This window comes from Corvus moneduloides, chromosome 5 (genome assembly GCF_009650955.1).
Source record: "Corvus moneduloides isolate bCorMon1 chromosome 5, bCorMon1.pri, whole genome shotgun sequence".
In the NCBI taxonomy this organism is placed as follows: Eukaryota; Metazoa; Chordata; class Aves; order Passeriformes; family Corvidae; genus Corvus; species Corvus moneduloides.
This window is the reverse complement of record NC_045480.1, coordinates 60,855,172-60,870,262: the sequence shown is the minus strand read 5'-3', so window position 1 is coordinate 60,870,262 and position 15,091 is coordinate 60,855,172. Positions and strand designations below refer to the sequence as shown.

The window sequence follows — 15,091 nt, the reverse complement described above, 5'->3', positions numbered from 1 at the left end:
AATTTCCACAACTGTGTAGCACAGATTTCATTAGTCTAATTCTTGATAGATGTTTCCTGTTTAAAAAGTCAGTTTCTGGTGGAAAGTGTATCTGTATTTGAGCCTCAGAAAAACCACCTGACCTCTGGTTGTGTCAGAAGAATGGCTCACAGTGCTGATGTGGAGACTGAACTGTCTTCCTGGCCTCTTTGCTTGCTTGAAAATAAGTGCTTCTGACATCCAGGTGTATTCTTTTATTTTTTTCTTTAAGTAGGAAGTTGAAATACCTAAGTAGAAGCAGGATCACAAAAGGTAATTCTGGGAGCACTTAAAAAAATAAGACTATTTAATGGTTACTACCAGCCAATTAATCATTAACAAAATATCTGAAATAAGATGCCCCTGAGATATGTCTGGATACAAATTAGCTGCCAATAGACTTAAATGGACCATGGGTTGCTGCTTCATAATATAAATCTGTGACTGAGGTTAAGGTTAAGGTTATGTTTTGCTGTCAGCCAGCAAAATATTTATTTTCAGAGGCCTTGGTGTTTTAAAAGTCAGAAATCGTGCTCACAGCCAGAAAATGGATCTGTGTGTGTAAGCAGTAGTATTAGGTGGCCTGTATGGAGCAGTGTCATCTATGTGGTATTGGAAAGCAGTAATTTCCTTATTTTTTCTTTTTTAATTGTTTCAAAAAATGAGACATCTGAAGCAGAATGGTGTGTGTGTGATAGTCTGTATGCACACGTTCATTTTTTACAGCGTTAGTTTCTGGGGACATACCCTTTTAATGTGTCACCAGGTAAGCAGGAATGATCCTCACAGGTGATACCCTCTTAGCATTGTTGGCTTTGTGTCTTCTTTTCCATGTAGGGTTCAACGTTGGCCGGAGTGCTGGTGGCAGATCGACGGTGCGGGAGCTTAACCGGGATGCTTGTCACTTCCCAGGCTTCCCCGTCCTGCAGTCCCTTCTCCCAAAGCACACTAATGTTCCTGCACTCTATTTCCTCCTCATGGCCCTTTTCCTGCAGCAGCCAGTCACTGAACTGCCTGAAAACCTGCAGGTCAGTGCACCTGTCATCAGCAGCCAGTGTAATCAGGGTGCCAAGGTAGGGATTGTCCAGCAAGACGTGAATGCAATTCTGTCTGTCATGAAAGAAAATAATGGATTAACCAGGCCCTCTCCTTCCTCTCTGCAGCTGACTCACAGTCATGATGTGGTGTTTAGTGCTGAGCTCTGTGGGGTGGGAGTATGTAGAAGCTAGCCTGCTATGGCTTAGCTGTCACTGGTGTTACTCTGGTCCATTTTGGGGTCAAATGAGAAGCAGATCCCTACTTCAAGTTGACATGCTGTGGGCATTGAAGGGAATATAATCTTTTGCTTGCTTTCTTTGGTTGTGAGGTGGGTTTTTGTGGTTTTTTGTTTTAACGAGTGGGCAGTTTCTGTGTTAAAGAGTTCACAGGTTACAGGGTTGCTTTTGTATCAGAAAGTCTCTGTGGTTTTGTAGGGAGGCAACTCAGTTGTTGCTGAAAAATGTTGGTTGTTCTTATTCTGAGCAGGTTATTTCAGGCTTTTTTGAAGTAAGTGAGTAGATATTATATGACCTACAACAGTCCTAGGAAACCCCAGAGTAGTGCTTTATGAGGAAAAGCCACACACACTCCAGATAGACAAGGTGCCTATTTAGAATGTGTGCAGTGCTAATATTTATCAGTGGAAACTGAAAAGTAAAAATTTCAAACCAGAAGGTGTTCTGCCTGCCTGCTTTCTCAAGAGGAATACTTGACAGCACATTCAGCTCTGTGCTACCATCCTGTAGAGGTGTGAAACTCACTCCTTTGCCTACAGCATTTTGAAGTATGACACTGTTCAACTGAAACTAAATTTGACTACTTAGTAGCACTCTCAATACTAGAAGTGGACACTTGGTCCCTTTTTATTTTTAATTGATTTAATTATGTAGACTTGCTGGAAAATACACCTTGATTTGTTTGTTTTGTTCATATCTATTTTTTTTCTGTGGGATACCGTATGGGTTTTACTGCTAGATGTTAGTCAATTAAGTTGATTGTGCAGGACCTGTGCTGACAAGTCTTTTGTTTCAAAACACTTACATACTTTGTAACTATGAGAAGTAAGTAAGTGAGAAGGTGAGAGTTGCAGCTGCAGCTGCTCACAGTTGAAAGAAAGTTTCTTCAGTGACAGGTGACCATCATATGAAGTTTGGTGATAAAGTTTGGTGGATGTAAAACAACTAATTTTTTGTATACTGCCACATGAGTGTATTGTATCTGTAATAAAAAGCAGTATACAATTGCATAGGAGAAGGGGATTATTTCATGTCATCTTTTTTCTCTTTCACCCCTTACAGTTTGATTTAGACTCCATTTGGACGTTCATATTTGGAGTTCCTGCCTCCTGTGGCACTGTTACCTCCTCAATACACAGTGTTTGCACAGAAGCTGCCTTCTTGTTACTGGGAATGCTGAGGAGCATGCTGAATTCCGTAAGCATAAAAAATTTTGCTTGTATTTGAGTATACTGAGTTGTTCAAGTTTTCCAAGTGGTCAAAAGCCAAATTAGAAAGGTTGAGGTTTTGTTAGTGTTATGATAAAATTTGCTGAGAGTTAGGCTCATAATACTTGAGTGAAAACTGTCATTTTCCTGAGTTTTTCTGTTACTTTTTCCAGTATCTGTAGAAATACTAATAGCCAAAAAATTAACACTGCTTTTTCACAAAAAGACTGGGGTTTCTGTTTAACTGCAGTTAAAACAAATGAGGAAAGCAGAAGGATACAATGTCCTTGGCAGAGCTAATTGAGTTTCTTTCATGATTAACATCGTAGGAGAATGTTTGAGACTCTGTATCCCATCTGCTCAGAGCTATGAGAGTTGCAGATTTTGTGCATGAACCTTCCCCTTGCAGAGAAGTCCCCTGACTATGAATAGCCCAATGCCAGAGGAAATTAATTTACTGCCAGAGAAATGTGTCATCTTCTCATCTTTGAGTCTAATGTCAAGAGTAGGGAAAGTTGGCTTCTCAGGGGGAAAATTTTATATTTCCTTGAAGCTGGAATGTGTTATCTGCTGAAAATTGCCTCCTGAAGGGCTTGAAAAGCAGTGCCTGTTTGGTTGTCACCTGTTGACTCATCATGTGTATGTGATATGCTCTACTACTTGCATGTTGTCACATGTTCTGTCTCTCTGCTCGTGACCCATCATGGTGTTTGGTCCTCACCTGTTTGGATACACTTGTGACATGCTTAGAGACACGTGCTGTGTCTTGTGTGCTGTCACCAGCTGTGTGTTCAGATGTGCCATCACATTTTGGGTTGGCTTCAATCTGGTCATGTTTGCCAGTATTTCTGAGTCATTACGTGTTAGGTCACACATTTTAGCTTATGGTCCATGATGTGCTGTAAAATGTGGTCGGTCTCCTGTTTGAGAAGTGCATGAAAGCATGCTCTTCCTCTCTGAACTAAGTATTCCTCTATTGGTGCTGTCTGTGCTAATCTGGTGTTTGTTTCTCACCCCAGCCCTGGCAGTCTGAGGAAGAAGGCTCCTGGCTTCGGGAATATCCAGTCACCCTGATGCAGTTCTTTCGGTATTTGTATCACAATGTACCAGACCTCACTTCCTTGTGGATGAGTCCAGAGTTCCTGTGTGCGCTGGCAGCAACAGTGTTTCCTTTCAACATCCGACCTTACTCTGAGATGGTAGGAAGTCCAACTCTTTGCCTGTTTTATTTTTCACCTGAGTGTTACTTTTGGGGATTTATCAATTACCAGTCATACCAAGATAAAACTCTACTCACCTTGCACAAGAGGTCATCATCAAAGCTAGGCTGGAAGTTTTGTACTTGGGTTGTGGAACTGAGAGAAGAGTGTGTTAAACTGCAGGGCAGTTGTGCACTGCAGGGCAGTTGTTGTGCAGTGACATCTGAAACAGCATTTTAGAGGCAACAGACAGTTTTCTTGTTTTCTAGTGGACTGTTATTTTCAATCGTATGAAAAATGATTTACAAAAGCAAAAGAAACTGAGTCAGCCCTTTGCTCTGGAGGATGTGATGAAACCTAAAACTTCTTTTTCCTCACACTTCCCATTTCTGCTTTTGTGGTTTAACCACAAAACAGTGTTCTTGTATTTCCTGAAACTACTGAGCTCAAGCCAGGAGAGGGTGTGAATTCTATTTTGTGCACACTGTTGCCTGAAATTTCTTTGAACTTAGTATCATTTGCAAATGATACTATTTCTAGAATATGAATGGAAAGGAAAAAAAACAGGTATTGTTAGACAACATCTAAAAGTAATTTTATTAAGAACATGGAAGGATCATTAGTCTGGAGGCTGCCAAGTGCTAAAACTACGGAGAGTATGATAAAAAACTTCAGGAAATAATAGCCGGTGGCTATTGGTTTTTTGTCAGTAAAAATGGGAGATCAATTTTTAACAGTGCCTGCTGATGAGTCTCTCATAAAGACAGGGTTTTTTTTGGGTTTATGTTAAACTTGCATTAGAAGTAGATTCTAGGAGCATGCTCTCTCAAAAAAAAGTGCCGCTTACAAACTGGTGATGCTGATTCGGCATTCACCTATACAGAGTTTTTAGAGGAACCTTATGTCTCTGAGCAGGCTTTAACTACTAGATCCCTTGAAATTCTGTGTAGCTGTCTGGCAGCTTGAGCTCTTCGCTGTTTGAGGGTGCTCTTCACTCCAAATTGGTTTACTCCTCCAGTGTTTGTCTGCCCGAATGTGTAGCACTAATCAGTGCCTGGTGAAATAGCTGAATAACAGCCAGATTTCTGCAACAAAACATTATAATCTAAATTCAGTCTTGAGAGAAGATTCTCAGCTTTTTAAGAAAGGTCTTTCAGCTTTTCTGAGATTGCTATTAAAAATAGAAAGAGTACACATTTGGACTTCTCTTAATTTCTTGAGAACACTCTCCTGCTAAAGCAGACCAAATGTTCAAAACATTTGGTTACTTGACATGTAAGCTGGCGATGCAATAAGCCTGTTGAGGGAACTATATTGTCTCCTCTTTCATTTTAAAGAAGGAAGTTGCATAAAAAGAGTCAGTCTTCTGGATTTCACAGCTTTCACTGCTGTTTGTGCTTTTGTTACAGTCCTCTTTAAGAGCTAGCCTTTCAAAGGTTTCTGTTCATCAGAAATGGGAAAGCTGTGGAGACCCTTTTTTTTTTCTTCTTCTTCTTTTAGAGATTTTTGGGAAACCGGCTTACCCATAACTGCACTCTGATGAAGGTATTGTATTAAAAGAAAAAAAAAAAGGCTCAGTTCCTTTTTTGTTTTATGTTATGTAAGCTTGATGGCCTTTTTTAGTTGGCTTCTGTCTTGATTTTATTTTAACTGCTTTAGTTAATAACTTTCTCAAAAATTTTTTTCCTTTTTTTTTTTTTTTTTTTTTTTTTTTTTTTTTGCAATGAGAACGTTTATTTTTGCAAAGTACTTCTGTTGGTCAGTGAACATGAAATGTAACTCATTCCAGTCTTCACTGATCATTGTTTACCTTGGGAATCCAAAGCTGGATGTTTCCATATTGGGGAACTGATCCTGAACGTCATAATCTTTTAAAAAGGCTTCTTAAGAAGCAAAATGTGAAGTGAAATACCTTAGAAAGACAAGCAAAGAATAAAGAAGTGAAGAAACTGCCATTCATTTGCTGGTCTCTACAGTTTTAACATGCTGATTTTTACAGGTCACTGATCTCGATGATGAAGCTGGGTCCCCAGCTGAAGAGTTTAAAGCCTTTGCAGCTGATTCTGGAATGAACAGGAGCCAGTCAGAATACTGCAATGTGGGCACCAAGACCTACCTGACCAACCACCCAGCCAAGAAGTTCGTGTTTGACTTCATGCGTGTGATGATCATTGATAACCTATGTCTCACACCAGCCAGCAAACAGACTCCACTGGTAGACCTTCTGCTAGAGGTAGAGTTTCTTTGGTGTTTGTGTTTGGTTTGTTTTTGTTATTTGAGCTTAATTGTGACGCCTTATTCCCTAAAATGTTTTCCTCTATTTACCTTTGCAAGTTAGGCTAGTGATAACCTGACATTCAGGGGAATTGTCATGAAATAAGACTGGAAAAATAAACACTAGTGTTTATTAAACAGTGGTTTGTTCACCTTTCTTTAATGGCTTGGAAAACCAGCATGTGAAGTTAGATCTTTTGTCAAGTTTTATTTTTGTGGAGTATGATTCAGTTGTTAAACACCTTTCTGACTGTGACATCTGTATTGACTTTGTTGAAAATATAAAACCCCTGCAGAAATATTAATATTTTTGTTCTGTTCATATTAGATAAAAATATTATTAGATAAAAATTATGCCATAGATGGTGCCAATTAGATAAAAAGACATATGGGGCCATGTGCTATAAAACCTCACAAAATAACTGCATCATCTTGCTGTAAATTAACTTCTGAAGTTCATAAGACTTGAAGAAAGCATTGTCCTGTTAACGGTGAGGCAGGGAGGTGAGGAGTTCAGTTACCCTTTAACTGCCTACACCTTCAGACAGTACATTTTGAAATGTTTGCTTCACATCACTTCTCATTCTCCTTGACCTACCTGTTAGTTATCTGATCTTATGTGTTGCTGGGTCTCCCTGATTTTTTTTGAAAGCTGCAGGAATTTTGGACCATGTTTGTATATTTCTTAACAAATTTCCTGGGGCAGTTGGGCACCTCTCTGCAGTCACAGGGCAAAAAAAAATGAAATGTCAGAAGATGTCAGTTATCCACAGACACCAGGAAGCATATTTGAGACCATGTTCAGGTGGCTGCAGTTCTTTACAGCTCTTTTAACTTGTTATCACTTGTCAGTGTTACTGGCCCCTTAGCATAAGTAGGATTGGGTAGGTACACACTGCTAAACTTACTGTTATTTCTCTTTCTACAACTTAAACGTTTGATCTGTCCCATTTACTCACTGTTTACTGAAGGAGGTGACTGTGTCAACTGAGGAGATCACAGGTTAACCATATGCTTATAGTGAAGAGTTTCTGCACCTGTTCAGAATGTGTTCTTTTCCAGTTCCTATTATGGCAGAAGATGAATTCCCTGGATTTAAACAGGGATAATGCCTTCTCTGCAAGACTGCATGCAGCCAATGTATGCTCTGTGTGCACACTTAAAGTTTTTGATAAAGCCACAACTTTTTGCTTGAGACAGAATGCTAAGAGAAAAAAAAAAAGTAGCTCACAGGAGCTGAGAAAAGAGAAAATCACCTAAAATACCCTCCCTCTCTCTCTTTTTTCCTCAGAGATATTAATTATCTTAACATCTTTCTTCAGGCTTCCCCTGAAAGATCAACACGAACACAGCAGAAGGAGTTTCAGACATATGTTTTGGATGGAGTGATGGACCACCTACTTGCAGCTGATGTTTTATTGGGTAATATAGCAAAGTTTAATTATCAGTCTATTGATTTGGACACAAGGTTTTGATTCTGTGACTGTTTCTTTTTTGGTGTTCTGTTTTGTTGCAACTTGGTTGTCTTAATTTTGCTCCCCTGCCCTTTGCTTTCCTTCGATGTGTAAATGGTGTTGCTATGCTTGCATATTTCCTCCCTACCTGGATTGTGCTAAAGCTGTAAAATAGGTTATTCACAAAAACTTGCATTTTTACTACTACATGGCATAGAGAGTCCAGTCACATTTCATAGTGGGCTGTTGGCTTCCCAGGAACTCTTGGTCAGCTCTGCCTCCATCCCAGCTGTCATGAGAGGCTGTATGCATTTCTGTTCAAAAATGGTTGTAAGGCTCCCCATTTCTTGCAGTAATAGTAAACAGCAGTAATATGTCTTCCTCTGGGTGCAGTGCATTAATAAAATAAATCCAGAATCATGTTTTTAAAATCCAGAGTTGTCCTTTTTTTTTAAAAAAAAAAAAATCTAGAACCATGGTTGCTTACCATCAAATGGAAAGTCTTTTTGTAGGGGAAACCATGAGGTTTTAGCTTTCATTGACTGAATCTCTTTCTCTTTTGTGGAAGTCTAGAAAGCGTAAACTAATGTGAATGTATTTATGCAGATGGGGTTTTTTGATAAATGTAGAAGACTTAAGGGTTTTTTGTTACCCAGGTGAAGATGCATCCCTGCCTATAACAAGTGGAGGAAGCTACCAAGTGCTGGTGAACAATGTGTTTTATTTTACACAGCGTGTGGTAGATAAGCTTTGGCAGGGCATGTTCAACAAAGAATCCAAGCTTCTTGTGGACTTCATAATCCAGCTCATTGCACAGGTAACAGTTTATATACTTGTTCTATTATCCTGCCTGAAAAACCTTTTTTGCAGGTTATGTTGAAGTGCATAGAGTGATACCACTAAACTACCTGCTAGTGATACATGTTTGGATCAGCAGAGAAACATGCTTCTCTTTCTCAGACCTACTCTATCTTTACTGAGCTTTCTTAGCACATTTTCTGTGAAGAGCAATTGAGTAAAAACTGCTCTCAGATAACATTATTTTTCAGAAATCCCCCCCAAATAAACAATGAAACGTGCCTCACATGAATTTTGAGAATCTCCTTAAATCTACCTTGACATTTCGGGAAGCTTCCTCACACACTTCTGTTGGAGATTGTTAGAAGACTTGCTGTTAGAAATCAGCAGCATCTTTATAGATGTTAAAATTCCAAGTGTATCATCATTAATATCATTTCAGTCCTTGAAATTCATGGAATTGACACTTACAGTAAAATGCAGATTTTGAAAAATGAGCATGGGTCAATTAAAGGGACGATTGTGTGCCAGTAAAATTATTTTCTGCCACTTCTTGATCATGTTTTTTTACTTCCCATCAGTCCAAAAGAAGATCTCAGGGACTCTCTCTGGATGCCATTTATCACTGCCTGAACAGAACCATCCTGTATCAGTTCTCAAGAGCGCACAAAACTGTTCCTCAGCAAGTGGCTCTTCTTGATTCCCTAAGGGTCCTTACTGTGAACAGGAACTTAATTTTGGGACCTGGAAATCATGATCAAGAGTTCATCAGCTGCCTAGCTCACTGCTTGATTAATCTGCACATGGGAAGGTAAATATCTCAGGCAGAAGTTCATTCCAGAACCAGGGTTGGGAAGTACTAAAATGACTTCTTCTTTTACTCAGCTTACAAATAAGTGAGCAAGTTTTGGAGCACTGTTTATAGTTTTCCAGCCACTGAGTTGCAAGCAAGCTTAAGAGATTCATTTTGAGACAAAATTAGGTTTGAAGATCCTGGGAATAGAGAACATTTTTACCTCCTTTTGCAGCCATATTTTAAATACTGACATATGTGTTTATCCAACTATTTTGTTGTTGTCCTTTTATAAATTGAAATGTTTTAAAGATAGAAGGAAACACTGGTGCTAGGCAATTAATAGTCAGAGGGTCCTGTCACTGGATTTATTATCTGTTGAGTCACTTCATACAAGTTCAATATCCTGGTATTTCTTCTGTATTGAGTAAGTCCAGTCATGCGTTAAATCAGGTGTCCATGACAAATGCTGTAGACACCCACTTTCCTGCATTGCTGGAAATGCCAGCCTGGCATTTTCATTTGTTCTTTCCAAGAAGATGCACAACTTGTGTTTCATCCAAAGACACTTAGCAACAGTCATCAAACTCCAATGTTCTCCATTTCTGGCCTCATCTGTTTTGTGTTTCTTCAAGTATCTTCCTCTAGTGACACCAATGTCCATGGCATGTCATTCCTTCATAAACCTTCGGTTCTGCTTGTGACCACAGATTGTCAGAACTCAAATGGACAGAAGATAAGATGCTTTGCTGTAGTAGTGTGTATTAATCTTTATGAATCTGATACAGGGAATCAAATGCTTTAGCTTGGCTTAGGTTTTTGTGTCTCTTTATTCTGATGGTTGTTAATCCATTGTGTGTTTGTAGCAATGTTGATGGATTTGGATTGGAAGCAGAAGCCAGGATGACAACTTGGCACATTATGATCCCCTCTGATATAGAACCGGATGGAGTCTACAATCAAGATGTCAGTGAAGGTAATCTGAGAATGACAAAGCCACAGATGTCTTATAATGGCACTTCTGTATTGTCATCACTAATCTTTTACCCCAGTGACTTGGGGCAGGGGGTTGTGGTATGTGTGTGTTACCCAGTTACTCTCCAGAGGGGAGTTGGGGCTGTGTGTGTATAAAAATACATAAAAAATAGATTAAAAGACACTTGGAAATACCAAGCTAGACACATTGACGATAAATTACTGTTTTGTTAAAATAGTAAGAGCTTTTCATTGTTTTCTGGACATGCTCCAGAATTAGAAATACTGTTTTGTATGCACTGTTTTAAATGCAATAGAAGCAATTCATTTTAAGGTAAGAAATATTTGGTATAAACAATACAATTATTATTTTTGTGGCATCCTTACCATCTTTCACTCAAAGGAAATTTATGAACTAGCTGTGGAAGAAAGTATTCAGTGATTTTATTTTTTTTCTTATATGTGTGTATTTAATATTTATGCAGGTACTTAGGCACACTTTACATGTAAAAATGGTAAAGTATAATGTATGTGGAAAATTATATTTGTATTTATAGACACAGACTCCTATAAGGTTTTTTCAATCTCATTTTGTTAATAGATGGGTGTGAGAGATGAGTCACAACTCATCAGAGCCACTGTTTCAAATTTAGAGAGAAAAAAAATTGCCAAAATTAATTGTTAGATGCTTTCTGATAATTTATTGATGGCAAAAAAAAGGCACTCTGGCCAAAGGCATTTCACATGTCATGCTAGGGGGAAGAAACTACAGCGTAATCGCAAAAATTCTTCATTTCACTACTGTGAAAATACCAATTCTACGAGCACTGTAGAGAGCTTGCTGTTTGTGATCTTGTACTTATGCAGGTCGCCAGCTTCTTTTAAAAGCCATAAACAGAGTGTGGACAGAGCTGATCCACAGTAAAAAACAGGTTTTGGAAGAAGTTTTCAAAGTGACGCTGCCTGTCAATGATCGCGGCCAAGTGGATATAACTCTTGCCAGGCCTTTCATTGAGGAAGCGAGTTTAAAGTGTTGGCAAAATCATTTGGGTAAGTCCTGACTGAGGATTTGTCTGTCCTGAAGGGTGGATTTCCTCAGAACGAACCATATGCACTGGATGTTTTAATACAGGCTTTTCTGTAGCTGTAAATACTCTATAAACTGGCACTGTGTAACATAGAATCCTTCAGAAGGTGGACCATATATAGGATATTCTTGCACTCCAGTGCACAGGGCCCTGTGTTTGTAAGCCAGCAAATAGCTTATTGTGGATTACAGTGGTGGAGGCATTGAGCTCCTCGCCATGAACCCTTGGACTGGGGTGACCTCTGTTACTGTTCCCGGGATTGGGAACAGGCAGGGAGGGGGGACCCTCTTGGGCATGTCTGGGCACAGCCTGCAAGCTCTTGGTCTGGTGAAGAGATTGGAAATGTGTGGCTGAGCAGTCCTTCTAGCAGCAGTGATGCTGTGACTAATTCTTGGCTGGGAAATCTGTTCAGCAAAGGCAACAGTTTTGCAGGAAAAGGACCTGGGAATTCTGGTGGACAACAAGTTAAGCCCGAGTTAGCTCTGCATCCATGTAATGAAGATCAGCTGATGCTCAGCTGAATTAGCAAGAGTTTAGACAGCAGAAATTAAGCTTCCATAGATGTGACTCATTTGATGACTTCACAGTTCAAAAGTAATTGAGGTTAACCTGGGTGTACAGAAAACATATTTGGAAACCTGGAATACTTGTTTTTGCAGTCTCTTTATTTCTAGATGTGCTTTGTTCCTGGCTGATATTTGCTCAGGTTCCAGTATCTCCCTGACGGTCACTATATTTGCAGAAATGGTTTGAGTAGAGCTACACCTCTTTGAAGCAACAAAAAGGGTTATTCTATTTTAAAAACCAAGTATAATGGGGGGGAAAGGGAAAAAAAAAGCCTAATTGCTCCCAACACTTTGTTTTTCAGCTCATGAGAAAAAATGCATCAGTAGAGGAGAGGCTTTGGTTCCAACCACACAGTCCAAGCTTTCACGAGTCAGCAGTGGATTTGGCCTCTCTAAACTGACTGGTTCCAGGAGAAACCGCAAGGAGAGTGGGCTGAGTAAACACAACCTCTCTACACAGGTAATTTCTGTCGAGTAATAACATGCTGTCTAAAATCCAGCAATGTACGTTCAGGGTTTGCGGTCAATAGCCCAAAGTGGGGAATCTTGCAGAGTGTGAAGTACTGTCTGGTGCTTGGTTTTCTTTCCCTTTTTTGACTATCCAGACTGGGCATCTTGTCTCTGTGTGTCCTAATTTAGTAGGTCATTCTGCATATCTGTAACATTAAGCCAAGAGTTAACCCTTCATTGTTGGTGAGACTGCTCAGCTGTTTCTGGTTCATGACTGTGATAGTCTAGGTCTCATGATCAGTTTGCAATACTGCACTGAAATGCAAGCTGTGATAGAGATATTGATCCTTTTGTCCATCCTGCCCTCAAGACAGAAAGAGGGGTTTGAAGGTTCTGTGGAAAAGTATGTTGCTAGTTCTCTTTCTGAGCTGAAAACTAGCCAGCAGCTTTGATAAAATAATGAATTCTCAGTGCTCTCAGTCCTTTTCCTGGGGAGCAGGCATAATCTGAAAGGGAAAGGGAAGAACCTCACAAACTGAGCTGACAGGAACTGCTCCTGGTTGTATCAGTAGAGGAAGCAATAAGTGATAACAGAAATACTGTGGGACTAAGTGAGGACAGATGGATGTCTTGAGGATTTCCAGCAGACTAGGCAGCATCCACAAAATATTACTTAAAAGGAAAAAGAGAAAAGTAGTATTTGTAAATGCCAGTCCTTGGCTGTTTGGGAATGCTCTGAACAGTTAGTAATATGTTTTGAATATTTTCCAAACGTTTGCTAGTTCTTTTTTTAAAGGATATTGCTGTACAGTAATTCATCACCTTGAAAAAAACCCTGAGAAAACACCAAACAAAACAAAAACTTAAACGATGTTGTGTGCAGTAATTGGAAATTCATCAACCAAGTATTTTTTTTAAGAAAGTATTCGTTGTGAAGAAGTTTAGCAAGGTGATGTATTCATTGGATTTTCATTCAAACAAACTCTTGTTTGTAAAGTGTCATTGTCTGTTGTCTTGTTTTTGTCTTAGGAAATTTCCCAGTGGATGTTTACTCACATTGCAGTGGTTCGGGACCTGGTTGATATGCAGTATAAAGAATATCAGGAGGTATGGATGGCTTGCAGGATTAATTACCTGACACTGATACTTTGGCCTGTTAGGTTATACCAATGCCATTTCTCAGTATGAGGCTGGTGAAATACTGGGTTCTCATAGGTGAAATGCTTGAATGTTTACTTACAGTTGTTATCTTTAAGGGGTTTTTAGATGCAATCAAATAAACCAATGAGGAAACTCATTTTGATCTGGTTGTAGATGAAAACTCTTGTAGCAATATCACATGTTAAATTGGAATTTTTTTTCAAGAAGCTTTAATTCCTTAGAAATCTAAAAGCAAAGCAGGGAACAAAAAGAAAGAGATTGGAAATACACTGTCTTTCTAAAGCATTGTAGAAAAAGTAAAAGGAAATGTGGAGAAGCATTGTGTCCAAATGCTACTTTCATAGTAACACAAAGAAAATTTTATGGTATCATGCAGTGATAGGAAGTGGCTGGTCTGTGCCTTCCAGAATGAAATCGTTCCACCTTGTGGTGTTTTCTAAACGTTCCCAAAGACATTTGATTCAAACTGGTTGCTGAGCTGTGTGCTGTAAATCTTAAATAACTTCTGAAAGGAACAAGACATTCAAAGCAATTTGTTTAAAAAAAATGAACAAACCACCAAACTTTGTTTCATTGAACTTCTCTCTCCTGTGCAAATACGGACAGGAAGGCCTCAACAATTTTTGGTTTCATTCTTAAAATCCTTTTTCAAATGCAGTGCATTTATAAATGTCTTTGTGTTCAGCGTCAGCAGAACGCATTGAAATACGTGACAGAGGAGTGGTCTCAAATCGAGTACGAGTTACTGCGAGAGCGAGGGCTGTGGGGCCCCCCCATCGGCTCCCACCTGGACAAGTGGATGCTGGAGATGACCGAGGGTCCCTGCAGAATGAGGAAGAAGATGGTGCGGAATGACATGTTTTATACTCAGTACCCCTACATGCCTGAGGCTGAGCAGGAAACAAACTTGCTGGTAAGTATTCAGGAGTTTGGGATGGGTGATTTTATATGCCCTGTTGCAAAATCCATTTTCTTTTTGATGTTTTTTTCTTAAGAAATGTATTTTACTCTGTTGGTATCACCTGGCACTCTGTCTGTATGTCCTAAATGATTGGTAAAGTCCAGTTGTTTCTGGTGGGACGTTTAGGGAAGGGACTGAATCACTTGGCTCAAAACCAAGCAAACTTGAAGAGATTGCAACATAAGGTGAGGTGTGCTGAGTGATCCTGGCAGCAAACAGCAGAGGCATCTTCACAAACCTCCAGAGGCTGAAAGTACCATAACCATGTGAGGTTTCAGTCTGGCTTCTTCTTAATCTAGATAATGTGGAAAACAGTGATCTAAAGAAAAAAGAAAAAAGACTACTGGCCTTGGTTTGGGTGCACTTGTGAAATGTACTTTCATCAATCCATGAAGATGAAGGTGGGCTGTGTAGCAGAGATGTGTGTGGCCTTTGAAAGCTTAGCAATTAGTTCCTGTTAATTTTGGAACACTGTTTTTAGGAAATGAAGCAATCTTCATTGTGTCTTTTTAGGCATGCGTGTGTGCATGCAGGATTTTTTTTCCCTCAAATTAAGCCTGAGTGTCAAAGTACTTTAAAAAAGCAGAGAAAACATAGCAGTCTGTTAGTTTTAAACCATTAGATATTTTTGCCTGCTTGTGGTCTGACACAAGCAGCTGTAGTGACAGTCTAATTCGCATGAAGTAGAGAACATACCATCATATGTTCTTCTCAAAAGTGTTCTTTCTCTGATGCTTATGTAATTGATGCCCTGTTTCCAGTCTGACTTCTCAAGCAGACTTCCTGAGACATCTGATGATACCATTCCTCAAAAGGTAAAGAAATAAGTACACTGACCAAAAGAATGTAAAATAAATACAACTTTTCCTCCT

At 39.3% G+C, this 15,091-nt stretch overlaps 1 protein-coding gene across 9 annotated transcripts in view; it reads left to right on the top strand.

Annotated features, from left to right (window-relative positions):
• The window catches only part of WDFY3 (WD repeat and FYVE domain containing 3), a 154,220-nt gene that overhangs the window by 115,814 nt on the left and 23,315 nt on the right, over nt 1-15,091 (top strand). For 4 of the 9 annotated variants that reach the window (XM_032110494.1, XM_032110495.1, XM_032110500.1 and 1 more), the window contains 14 exons: nt 856-1,091; nt 2,355-2,489; nt 3,520-3,699; nt 5,200-5,244; nt 5,699-5,932; nt 7,296-7,395; nt 8,084-8,244; nt 8,807-9,036; nt 9,885-9,994; nt 10,861-11,043; nt 11,950-12,107; nt 13,127-13,204; nt 13,944-14,171; nt 14,981-15,034. In XM_032110494.1, coding sequence (XP_031966385.1) covers nt 856-1,091; nt 2,355-2,489; nt 3,520-3,699; nt 5,200-5,244; nt 5,699-5,932; nt 7,296-7,395; nt 8,084-8,244; nt 8,807-9,036; nt 9,885-9,994; nt 10,861-11,043; nt 11,950-12,107; nt 13,127-13,204; nt 13,944-14,171; nt 14,981-15,034 — 2,132 coding nt within the window. The remainder of the gene's footprint in view (nt 1-855; nt 1,092-2,354; nt 2,490-3,519; nt 3,700-5,199; nt 5,245-5,698; nt 5,933-7,295; nt 7,396-8,083; nt 8,245-8,806; nt 9,037-9,884; nt 9,995-10,860; nt 11,044-11,949; nt 12,108-13,126; nt 13,205-13,943; nt 14,172-14,980; nt 15,035-15,091) is intronic. The other 5 variants (XM_032110502.1, XM_032110497.1, XM_032110498.1 and 2 more) reach the window with 4 other exon arrangements.